General features: G+C 48.0%; 1 protein-coding gene across 1 annotated transcript in view; it reads right to left on the reverse strand.

Moving 5' to 3' along the window:
* Nucleotides 1-11,468, reverse strand: part of LOC144727720 (B-cadherin-like) — a 46,127-nt gene extending 34,659 nt beyond the window's left edge. Inside the window, exon 1 of the mRNA XM_078606760.1 lies at nucleotides 11,093-11,468. Coding sequence (XP_078462886.1) covers nucleotides 11,093-11,158 — 66 coding nt within the window. The 5' untranslated portion in view covers nucleotides 11,159-11,468. The remainder of the gene's footprint in view (nucleotides 1-11,092) is intronic.
* Nucleotides 11,469-12,935: the final 1,467 nt, after the last annotated feature.

Below are 12,935 nucleotides of genomic sequence, written 5' to 3' on the forward strand. Positions count from 1 at the left end.
TAACAATGTGGGACGTCACCGCGAGGTGGGGGGCCCAGTACCCCCCGCACGTACCGGGCCTCCGTTGTCTCACCGCAGCACGGACGGGAATGAACCGTGCCAAGCGCTTTTGCGGAAATAAACATTAAATAGCCCGATTTAATTTAACATTGGTGTCAAAGGAGGAATTGAATCTGGAAGTTGGGCTTTTAGTGCAGTCGGATCACTTCCACATTCCCCGAGCAGGTGGTCAGGCTGGGCATAGATACCAGTTGCAAATAATACTTTAAGTTGCCATGGACAGCCAAGTTGAGTCAACTCAAGTTGCTGGACAAGTGGAATTACTCAGAGTTGCACGCGTGATAGCGTGACCTGGGGGGTTCGTTTTCAGAAGATAATTACGAGCGAGACTTCGCAGATATCCTTGCGGGTCACCGACTGTAACACATTTGGTGATGTATTTATGGCAGCTCGGCCCCGAATTCTGATGGGAGAGAATTCGGGTGAAATAGGTCCCGGTGAAGTTGGGCCGAGGGCCCGAAATTGCAGTCGACTGGAATTGACTAAAAACATAGAAACACAGCCACCAGGGATGACAACTCGAGTTGCTCATCAGAGCTCTGCGGCTCACGGAAACACGGTAGGGTCTGCACGCTTTACCTTTTAAATGTACACATTTCCACGGAATAGTATTCAAGGCTTTTGTCCGGAAGGCCCCCAGGATAATTGTCAAAAAATGCATGTTTATTGTACCAACCCATTTGATGTATGTCCGTTTTCAAAGTGCGATAAAAAAAAATCCGCACTATATTAATGGCACTTCGCAATTTTATAGTAAGTCAATTTGCATGATTATTGGGAAATAGTATATCCACCCAGGACACTGCTTGTGTACTTTACAACTCGCAGCCTCCACACGTCCTTCTGACGCAACCGTCTGTGTCCCTACAGCCAGCCATCCCGCAAAACTTTTTCTATGATAGTATGACGACAAAACCCCTCTGAAAATAATCGCTATAAATTCCAGCACACAGCTCACCACCAGTGCCCAGATCTGCATAGCTATTGTGCAAGATTGAAATAAAGTATTTTAAAAGTAACAAAAAATTACATCAGTCGTATTCAGCGAACAAGCACGATTATCATTAGCGTGCGAGCACGTGGGAGTTATCGGAGGCAAGCTCAACGCGTGCTTCTAATTCCACGCGCGTTTATCTCCCAAAAAAAAAAAATCGAGGCTTCTCTATCATCGGCTCGCTTGCCAGTTTGTGTTTTCTCCTCGGTTTTCTCTTCAACCCCTCGTTGTCTCTGGGATGAAGGTACAGTGAGGGAAAAAAGTATTTGATCCTCTGCTGATTTTGTACGTTTGCCCACTGACAAAGAAATGATCAGTCTATAATTTTAATGGTAGGTTTATTTGAACAGTGAGAGACAGAATAACAACAACTAAAATCCAGAAAAACTCATGTCAAAAATTTAATAAATTGATTTGCATTTTAATGAGGGAAATAAGTATTTGACCCCCTCTGCAAAACATGACTTAGTACTTGGTGGCAAAACCCTTGTTGGCAATGCACATTGCTCCGTCACGCGTGGCGTGGTAGAACGCGATCAATGACATCATGCTCCGTGGGGTCACGTCACGGGGGGGTCACAGGCTGCCGCTTTTGCATCTAAAATGTGCTTACGTCGCAAGCTTACGATGCAGGCTTTGAGTGGCACACAGTTTCAGTTTAATTTACTAGGATTTACCCTGTGAGCCATTCGGCTCTTGATTTGGATTCAACCGCAACAAACAATGAAATTACAAGATACACCTAAAATGCATTGTACACAAATCTGATCACATACGTAAACAATAAAATCCTACAGAAAAAGGACCACCCATCCATGCTGTGTACAGAAAGTGCAAAAAATTCCATTTCAATATTTGATCCCAATAACAATCATAATACAATACAGATAAAAAATGTCAAGTATAAATCTATACCAAATCAGGGTTGGGATGTTGGTTTAGTTTGTGGGTTTTAGGTCCGAGGTTTAAACTGGAGGTTGTTTATTAATTCTAGATTTGAAGCTTTCGTGACTGCAATGATTCATATTCTCAGGTTTTTTCGGTAAAGTCACGTAGGTAAAAACATTAAAATTAATGAAAGTAAAATAAAACAAAACAAAAATAAAATTCACGACGTTTCGGAGGCAACACAAGTCTCCTTCATCAGGTGGGACCGTCACAGCCGAATTAGCTGCATCAAGTGAAGCAATGATTCAAGATGTAATCCCTTATAAGCAAGTTGAAGGGAGGTGGAGAGGGGGGGGGGAGCTTATCAGGCTGTGGTAGCCAATGAATGGAAACGTATCGGGAGGGAGGAGGAGCGGTGATCAAAGACTGCACGCAGTGCTCAACACAATGAATGGAGACGTGTCGGGACGGAGGGCGAGCGGCGATCAAAGACTGCACGCAGTGCTCAACACAATGAATGGATTCTAGATTTGAAGCTTTCGTGACTGCAATGATTCATATTCTTAGGTTTTTTCGGTAAAGTCACGTAGGTAAAACATTAAAATTAATGAAAGTAAAATAAAACAAAATAAAAATAAAAATCACGACGTTTCGGAGGCAACACAAGTCTCCGTCATCAGGTGGGCTCTCATGAAATTGTCTTTTCCGATACCAAGGTTCTCTGCAAACCTACTGGCTACCATCAAAGGTTTGTACACGAAGCCATACAAATATACAAACACAGACACAATTTCAACCGTGATGATGGGTACAAACTTAGTAATCACTGGAAAGATGTTATTAACCACGCAAAAAAGACTTAATTACACTTTTTGGACCATCTTATCTGACAGGCACTATTTTAATTTACTTCACCGAATGTTAACATCCCCAGTGTTTAACAGTAATCTCTTCATTGTTCTTTGATCACCGCTCACCCTCCGTCCCGACACGTCTCCATTCATTGTGTTTAGCACTACGTGCAGTCTTTGATCACCGCTCACCCTCCGTCCCGACACGTTTCCATTCATTGTGTTGAGCACTACGTGATGTCTTTGATCACCGCTCACCCTCCGTCCCGACACGTCTCCATTCATTGTGTTGAGCACTACGTGCAGTCTTTGATCACCGCTCACCCTCCGTCCCGACACGTCTCCATTCATTGTGTTGAACACTACGTGCAGTCTTTGATCACCGCTCCTCCTCCCTCCCGACACGTGTCCATTCATTGTGTTGAGCACTACGTGCAGTCTTTGATCACCGCTCCTCCTCCCTCCCAATTCGTTTCCATTCATTGGCTACCACAGTCTGATAAGCTCTCCAAACCCCCCCCCCCTCTCCACCTCCCTTCAACTTGCTGATAAGGGATTACATCTTGAATCATTGCTTCACTTGATGCAGCTAATTCGGCTGTGACGGTCCCACCTGATGACGGAGACTTTTGTTGCCTCCGAAACGTCGTGATTTTTATTTTTATTTTGTTTTATTTTACTTTCATTAATTTTAATGTTTTACCTACGTGACTTTACCGAAAAAACCTAAGAATACAATGAATGGAGACGCGCCGGGACGGAGGGCGAGCGGTGATCAAAGACATCACGTAGTGCTCAACACAATGAATGGAAACGTGGCGAGCGGTGATCAAAGAACAATGAAGAGATTACTGTTAAACACTGTGGATGTTAACACTCGGTGAAGTAAATTAAAATAGTGCCTGTCAGATAAGATGGTCCCACCTGATGAAGGAGACTTGTGTTGCCTCCGAAACGTCGTGAATTTTATTTTTGTTTTGTTTTATTTTACTTTCATTAATTTTAATGTTTTTACCTACGTGACTTTACCGAAAAAACCTGAGAATATGGAGGTTGTTTTTTACGCTGCAGGCATAGCTTGGGTCCGGTGCGAGTTTCATGTGGCTTTAAGGCAATGGTTTGAGCTGCAGGTTTATCTTGTATTGAGTGCGAGTTCAGGCCGCTCGCTTATGCTGGAGCTTGTGAGTCTATGAATGTTGAATCTCTTTCGCACCGTACGTAGCCAACCGCGCTAATCGGAGGTGTGGGGGAAGGACGACAAACTAAACCCAAAAAATGTGTTCTATTTGAGCAGTTCGGAGTTTCCTGTGCCGACTGAGGCTTATGGTTTAGGATACAGGTTTAGTGTGGGTTTAGGCGGTGGGTTTATCGCTGCACGTGTCCCGATTGGAATGCCCCCCTGTCCTCCGTGCAGCCACTCCCACGCACCTGCGATTTTAATTAAAGACTCCGCGGCGCTTGACTCACACACCGGTTAACCATATGTTGCGAGTTTATATTTTATTTATGCGCAAGAAATATTTTTTTTTTATATTTTGCAATCAACGCAGCAGGTGAAAGATGGGTCATCGTGATGCGAGTGTTGAAGTGCAGGGGGAGGGGAGGTGCAGGATTGGTAAATCCGACTGTGATATTGTCCAAGTCGTACTGCTCCAGTCAATGTAAATAACATATATAGGCTGAAAACAATTTAGAGGAGGAACACACACGGCTTCGAGATACCTACACAAGCTAGACACCTCATTTTGACAGACTTAAGGACATCTCGCCAGTTGGGATGGTAGCCAGTGGCCAAAAGGCACCTCCGATTAGCACGGTTGGCTACGTACGGTGCGAAATAAGTTCAACATACATACAAAGGCAGGGACATGCCCAAGAGGACATCCACCATGGAAGAATGAGCGATTAATTCGGCTCATGCCTGGATGCTCGATAAATTGTTACATTGCAGGACTGACAGATGTTGACGCCTTTGGGGGGTCCTTCATCCAGCAAGGTATAGATCATGCACGATGTCGATTATCACGTGGAAATTTATAGCAGCCAAATACTGTATTCTAAACGCACGTTGACTCTAAATGTGGAGGGAAAATCGAAGGACCGTAGAAAAATCCACACGACCACGGGGAGAACATGCAAACTCCAAATACATCGATACAGGTGTCATGGTCGGGATCGAATCCACGACATCCTGTATACCAGGCAGAGTAGTTAAATTATCGCTACCGTGACGTCTAAACCCATCCAGGGACCATCCACCCCCAGCTGCATCACTCGTATTCACTGGTGTGGTTAAGTATTGTCAAATAACTCTTATAAACCCACCGGGCGTGGGGAGGCCCTAATCCAGCAGTGCATTGACCATCGTGAAAACACAAGTCTGCACATTCCTGCAGCCAATCAGAATTTCTTTCGAGCATCATCGGGTGTGGTAAATTGGCACGCTACTGGGCGAGGCAACACCATGTTTGGGAGAAAGTGGACAGGCAGAGGTGGGGGCAGCGGTCGGGGGATAGGGACCGGGTGAGTGCTATCTGAATTTCCTGTAACAGTGCATGCTTTGTGCATTATACCACATCGAAACATTGCACAGCAGATGCAGCCATCTCCCTCCTACACCGGCAATGAAAAACTGAGAATAGTCCACGATGAGACTGCGGTCACCAGTCTCAAACCATGGACCGCACGACAATGAGGCTACTCCTGAATCTTCCTCACTGGCGCAGTCGCCAACTTCCGTGGTGGCGAGATGTTAACTCCCTCACCTGGCATACAGGAGGTTGTGGGTTTGATCCCGACCCTGACGCCTGTATATTTGGACTTTGCATGTTCTCCCCATGGTCGCGTGGATTTTTATCCGGGTCTTCCGGTCCCCCCCCCCCCCCCCCCTTGACATTTAGAATCTATCTTCTTGGTTCTTTCGGTAAAATCCCGTAGAAGGGAAATAATAAAAGAATAAAAAATCTTATGTTTAATTTTTATTATTTTATTATTTCCCTTCTACATGACTTTACCGAAAGAACCAAGAAGATGAATCCCTGCAGTCACGAAAGCTTTAAATCGAAATTTAGAATCTACATGCGTTTCGTGTATTTGGCCGCTGCTATAAATGTCCACGTGGACAAGCCCCTTTCCTTGAGCAGCCATTTGTGATGGCGAGGTCGCTTCTGAAAAAAAGGTTCTAAAAAGCTCAGTGGGGCCTTACCTGGTAAAAAAAAGCGTTTTGGAGTTCATATGAACAACACAGAAAAGTGCGAGGCTGATCAAACTCCCACAGCATGCGTGAGAAGACGTGGGTCACCGTCTGTGATCCAGCAAATGTTAAAGCCTCCCCCGCCCCCCTGCCTTCACCAACCCGCACTGACCAGCGCGGTGAAATATGGTCAAATAATCCCCACGACCAACACGATCTGGGGAGGGGGGAGGGGGGCTCTCAAGCGCATCAGCAGTGGCCATACAAAGGGCGATTATAACGTGCACTGAAGAGTTATATAATTATTTTTTCCAACGGCCAATTGCGAATAAACAGACTCCCTCAATTAATAATTAACACGCCAAGCCCCGTGCCGGGTGCCTCAAAGCCCCCACAGCACCCAACCGCCATTGTCAATTAACCAGGGTCTCTGTTGGGGGGTGGGGGCAGTCTCAGGGGATACCCTGTTACCGTGTGACCCCAAGTGCTTTTTAATTTCCCCATATTTGATTCTGGCCACATTGCGCCCCCCCCCCCCGTTTCCCATCCTCCCCCCACTTCGACCCCCAGCTGGGTTCTATTGATCTCGGGATAACCCGACAAATATTTGGTACGGGAATACCCCCGTTGGCCAATTAACGGCGCTTGACTTTCGTCAACAAATTAAATCGGGCTAACCTTGTATAACATCGGTAGCGGTCGACCCACATCGCCACTATCATGAATCATATCGTGCGCCGTGGATGAATGCGCCGTGGATGAATGCCCCCCTCCCCCCACTCGTCGTGGTGCTGTACTGCCACAATCTTATCTCGCTCCGTGCCCATGAGCTCATCTCCTCATCTCATCGCTCCATCTCCACCGAGGTCACCCCCCCTCGGACGTCCGCCCAACCCCCTCGCCGTTTGCCTGTGGCTGACATTGTGCCTCCTTCACCCTGGAAAGCCACGCCGAGCGAGGCTCGTGGCTGGTTCCTTTGGCACCAGGGTCCTTGGCACCGATGCAATTTGGTTATTTTTGAATTGCCAACTAAAAGCCACCAAGGTCACCACGGCCGTTGCTCCTCACCAGTACGAAGTAAACTTTTAAGTCACCTCTTTACTCAAGCAAGCAATGAGGTGGTTCTCGTTCACCCGGTTGCCGCCCTGGCCAAGCTTGTGGAAATTCCACATTCATTTTGCGGGACGAGTCTCTCCCCCAAGACAGCTAGAGTTTTGTTGAATTCTGCCCACAAAGTTGGTTCGTATTTTATCGAATCCAAATGGGCTGATAGGCCGAATAACCCTCCCGGCCCTGCTAGGATTTGCGAACCACCTGCTCTACCGCCGTCGCAAGAGGTCACACGTTTGGCGCCAACGGACCATCGCCGACGATGATGCGTGGTCAGTGAATACTCTGCTGCCGAACCAGTCCACTGCTGGACGAGAGGGCCCAGTAGACTGTCCGGTGTGGGAACGTGAAGGCGAGAAGCGCGAGTGTAGAAACGACGACGGGCCGGTGGTGGTAGTTTAGTCCACACTCAAACCCAGCCCATTTCGCAAGCCTGCAGCTGAGCGAGACTCGGCACGTCCAGCCCACAGCCCTCCCCCCACGCCGCTAGCGCGTCTTTGATCTCGGTGAATGGACTCATTTCATCAAACCCAGTTTTTCGCCTTTACTCTACTGCACGAGTGTGGGGGGGGGGGCTTTGCGCTGTTTACGCGTCTGTCTGTAATAAAATAATGATAGCGTGTGTGTGTGTAATACGGCAAAGACAATGGGGAGCGGTAGTGTAGCGGTTAGCGCGCTGCGCTACGAACCCGGCGACCATTTCGATTCCAGCTCACGGCCAACACCGGTGACGATTATGTGAACCGGTCCTGGGCCTCCCCTAGGTCGACTCAGCCTCAAACGAATCCCTGGTGTCGTGTGTAAACATCGCCAGTCGGGAGACAAAGGCGGCCGACCGTAGTGCTGGTCACCCACCCCCTCGTGTGCCGTGACGGCCTTCATAGGTACTCGCTAACAGCACTTGCCACAACAGTCTGTTTGTTACAGGCTACACGGGGGGGTCTGTCTTATTGTGGAGTGTGCACTGCTCTTACAAACCCCCGATCTCCCCGAGTTGTATTCCCTTCCACAGCTAAAAATCTATTGAACTACAATTACTTCTTCGTATAGTGTACAATGTATGTTAAACACACTTAAGTACATAATGTAGTATATATAATGTCCATTACACGGGCCAGAAAATTTTTATCAATATTTATGGTTGTAGTGTTTATGCCAAATTTGTCAAAACCTTGAACCACATGACGAGTATATCACGTTTTACAAAGATAATATTTATACGATCCAATAATGCATAAGTCAAACTCTGACCAATAATGCGTCTTCATAGCACGATGAAGGGTCATTGCCCGAAAACGTCGCCTATTACATATTTTTACATTTTAAGGCAGCGTTATTAACGAATGTTTCGAGTTATTTTGCCTACGTAAGCCGTGACCCCCCCGCCCGCCATAGGAATGTGGAATGTCCACTCCTGGCGCAGGGCTCTGAACGATAGCCGAGCAACGCCTGAACGCTCACTCGAGCTGGAAATCACACCGACTGTGACCAAAATGAAGCTCATGACGTTGAGTCTTACAAAGCGACGGCATACGACGGCGTTTAGCTCAAATCGCTTTCAGCTTTCTCGGCTTGCTTCTCCTGGGAAATGGAGCGGGCGAGAATTTTAGCATTAAAAAAAAACTAACTTCGTTTGGGTCAAACCATAAAGGAATGCGACGTGGCCGGGTGGTGCTGCTGCTGCTACTACTGCTGCTGCGTTTGGCAGTGATGCACAAGCACAGTCCAATAAAACAAACCCCCTCGCATTGTTTCGCGTGCGTGTTTGCGTTTAGTTTGTTGTCCTTCACCCGCACCTCCGATTAGCACGGTTGACTACTTACGGCGCGAAAGAAGTTCAGCATACATACGTTAATAACAACTCCGTGGTCTTAAAAGGATAACAACTCCATAACATAATAGGCGACGTTTTGGGTAATGGCCCATTTTTCAAAGCACACAAATCATAAATACGGATCGTTGTATTGGCTACGAAAACGTCGAGTTAAGAAAACGCTACAGAATATTATTAAATGTATATGCAACGCACTGAAATGTATTAAGTTGTATATTAATGTTTGCCCAATGTCCCATGAGAGGTTAGTTATGTTGGTTCGTATACAAAGGTTTATTTTGTATGCGCTAGGCTAGAAACTCGTCTCGTGTAAGTTGACGGTTTTTGTGCAAACCACTTCAAAATACCGCCCAAAGCGGAACTATCCCTGCAGTGAATGCGGGGAGTGGCTCAGAGAAGACCCCGAAGCTCTGCCCTCCGTAGCCACCTCCCAGACGAACTAGAGCCATGTACCACTGGCACTGGTAATGCAAAGTTAATCCTGCAAAGATTCATGCCGAAGCCAGAGTTAGTTTCATTGCCCATATTAGAAATTCGCAATGGTGTTGTACAAATCGATAATTATCCGAAACACACTTAAATCAACCATCTAGGTTGGTTTAAGTGTGTCCCGTCTCTCGTTCTGACTTTGGTTGTGGTACCTATCCCCAAGATGTTAAGCACTCAACCATTCACATTACGCGTAAATAAATGGCATCTCGCGCACGATTATATCATTGGAACGTGACCGTAAGCTGCTTTAATTGTCAATAGATCAATCGTTAGGTCTATAGCATTTAAGAGAAATGGGACTTAAGAGTGGACACATCGTGGCCCTAAGACTTTAGGATGGCGGATGGACGAGACCGGTAGTGGAATGACAACCAAAGGAGGGGATCGCAGCGGAACCGCGAGCATTGTGGGGGGGGGGGCTCCATCCTACAGCGGATAGACCACGGCTCACGAATGACGATGACAAGGCGATCGACAAGGGTTTGGGTAGCAGGGTGAAGAGACACAACACGATGGGCCGCAGCGCGCCCGGCAGGTGAACGTCCCAACTACAAACTACAACTCTGCGATCAAACAGTGACGATGATGCTGCAGCTACAGCTGCGTCGGCGGCAGCGGTGCACAAAGAACAGCAACATCCCTCGCATTTGTTAACAAGACTCGGGGCTCTTTAAAGGGAGAGGACCCCCCCCCCCCCCATATATACACAGTATATAAAACAGCATATATAATAGGCGACGTTTCGGGCAGTCCCCTTTTTACATCAGTGGTTAAGAACCCCTGGTTGATGACTGTGAAGATTATGTTTTTTTATATGGCTATGATGATGGTGGTGTGTAGGTGATGGTGTGTAGGTGATGGTAAATGGTGGTGTGTAGGTGATGGTGTGTAGGTAATGGTAAATGGTGGTGTGTAGGTGATGGTAAATGGTGGTGTGTAGGGGATGGTAAATGGTGGTGTGTAGGTGGTGGTGTGTAGGTGATGGTGTGTAGGTGATGGTGTGTAGGTGATGGTAAATGGTGGTGTGTAGGTGATGGTAAATGGTGGTGTGTAGGTGGTGGTGCGTAGGTGATGGTGTGTAGGTGATGGTAAATGGTGGTGTGTAGGGGATGGTAAATCGCGGCGTGTTCCGGTGTCGATGATGTGGGGTTAGCGCGCCGCGCTACGAATCCGGCGACCCGAGTTCGATTCTCGCTCACGGCCAACACCGGTGACGAATATCTGAACTCGTCAAGGGCCTCCCCTCTAGGTCGACTCAGCCTCAAATGAGTACCTGGTACAGTGTAGTAAACATCGCCACTTGGGAGACAAAGGCGGCCGGGCGTGGTGCTGGCCACCCACCCCCTCGTGTGCCGTGTCGGCCTTCATAGGCGCTACTCGCTAACAGGATCTCTGATGGTGATGATAATGGTCATTAGCACAGTCGGCGACGTACGGTGCGAAACAAGTTCTCCATACATACAGCTGTAGACGACGCTTATGGTGTTGGGTGTGACGATGCCGCAGGTGAGATGCTGATGGCGGTGTAGGTGTAGGCGACAATAATAGAGCAGACGTAGGTGCAGGCAAAGGGCTGACGGTGTAACCGATGGTGATCGTGTCGAGGACGACGATGATGATGGTGGTGGTGTTCGTATGCAGGAGGCGTTACAGGTAAGCGACTCTCTCACCTGTACTACCGCACGGCAGCAGAAGATCGTCGCGAGCACAGCAAGCGCTGCGCGCTGCGCCGACATGGTCACCTAGTCGTCTTCCTCCTCTTCCTCCTCCTTCGCTTTGCCGCTTTGCTGGTCCGCCTGCGAGCGCGAGTTTCGCGAGCGAGTTTCGCGAGCGAGTTTAGCGGCGCTCTGGGGCGAGTGGCGGGCGAGTGGCGGTCGCGTGCGGAGCCGCGCGCTATGAGACAATAGGAAAACCCCGGGCGGCGAGGTGAGTCGACAATTGTACCTCCTTCACCACCCCCACACACACACACCCCTTACCACCCCTTACTACCACCACCACTATCACCAATCGCGTCACCGCGGTGGAACAGGGCGCGCCGATGTAGGTGTGGTCGCTGGGAATTTGAGCCGGGGATATATGCGCTCAACCGATTCTGCTCGGGGGGTGCAGCTGCTGATGATGCTGCTGCTGTTGCTGATGATGCTGTTGCTGATGATGCTGCTGCTGTTGCTGATGATGCTGATGATGCTGCTGCTGCTGATGATGATGCTGCTGTACTGCTGCTTGGCTATAAGTAGGCGTCACGGTGGCGAGATGTTAACTACCTCGCCTGATATCCAGGAAGTCGTGGTTTCTATCCCGATCCTGACGCCTGCTGTGTATTTGGATTAACCCGTAGGCTTTGGCGACCAATGTTGTCCACATTTAGAGTTTGCGCGTCTTTATATCTCTCTCTCCCCGTGGTCGTACGGATTCTTGTCCGGTCCCCCCCCCACCACAATTAGAAACGTGCGTTTAGACTTTAGAGTGCAGTGTTTGGCTGCTCTAAATGTCCACATGCTATGCCGACACTTCGTTGAGCTATCATTTGTGGCCAGGTCGCTTTTGAAAAAATCAACTCATCACAGTGAGCCTTACTCTTTGGCTCTTTCGGTAAAGTCACATCAGTATAAAATAAATTCATTTAAATCACGACGTTTCGATTGCAACACAGGCAATCATCATCATCATCAGGTGGGAAAACCACAGCAAGAAATGTGTTTTGCTTTAGTGGTAAGAGGTTATGAACTCCAAATCAGTGGGCCTTACCTGATAAAATACAAACTGTTCAATTTTAATATTGGGGCGGGGAGCGGTGGCGCGGTGGTTGGTACACGACACTCCCATACCTCTCTCGCGCTAAAATGACAGTGGCGAATATTTGAAACGATCCTGGGTGGGGGGCTTCCCCTAGGTCGACTCAGCGCTTAAATTAGTACCTGCTGCTGTGTGTAAACATCGGCACTATGGAGGCCTGCACCCACCACTCCTTTGTGTGCCGTATGTCGGCCTTCATAGGTGCACGCGAACAATACTTTATCCCAACAGCCCGTGGAGGTCGTGGTCTTCTTTGTGATGGTAATGTATCCCCCTCCACCCCCCGCGATAAAGTTCAGCGCTTTGAAAAGTACGGTGCTTGGCGTGACGAATCTGCATATGAACCAAACGTCCGCAGTCATTTGTTTACCAATCGAGTGATAACGAGGCTTTGAGAAGTCCAAAGTAAGTTCCCACCCTTCACCCCCCACGAAGACGCGATTATATTCATGAAGAATGAGTCACCGCATAGAGAATGCGTTCAAAGCGGGAGTTTAAACAAGGGACTCGTCAACAAATGAAAGTACGGTAATGCGAATAAAAAATCAAACTGTGCGTCATCACGACTGGCCTCACCACGATTGTCATTCACTTAGCGAGACTCCAATTCGCATGACCTTCAACGAGTTTCAAGGGCCGTTTATCTGAATAAAAGGTTGTTTTGTTATGGGATCGCTACAAACATGTGCACGTTGTTCCAAAAGAGGCATCCTA

Source organism: Lampetra planeri, chromosome 26, assembly GCF_965212315.1.
Source record: "Lampetra planeri chromosome 26, kcLamPlan1.2.h2, whole genome shotgun sequence".
In the NCBI taxonomy this organism is placed as follows: Eukaryota; Metazoa; Chordata; class Hyperoartia; order Petromyzontiformes; family Petromyzontidae; genus Lampetra; species Lampetra planeri.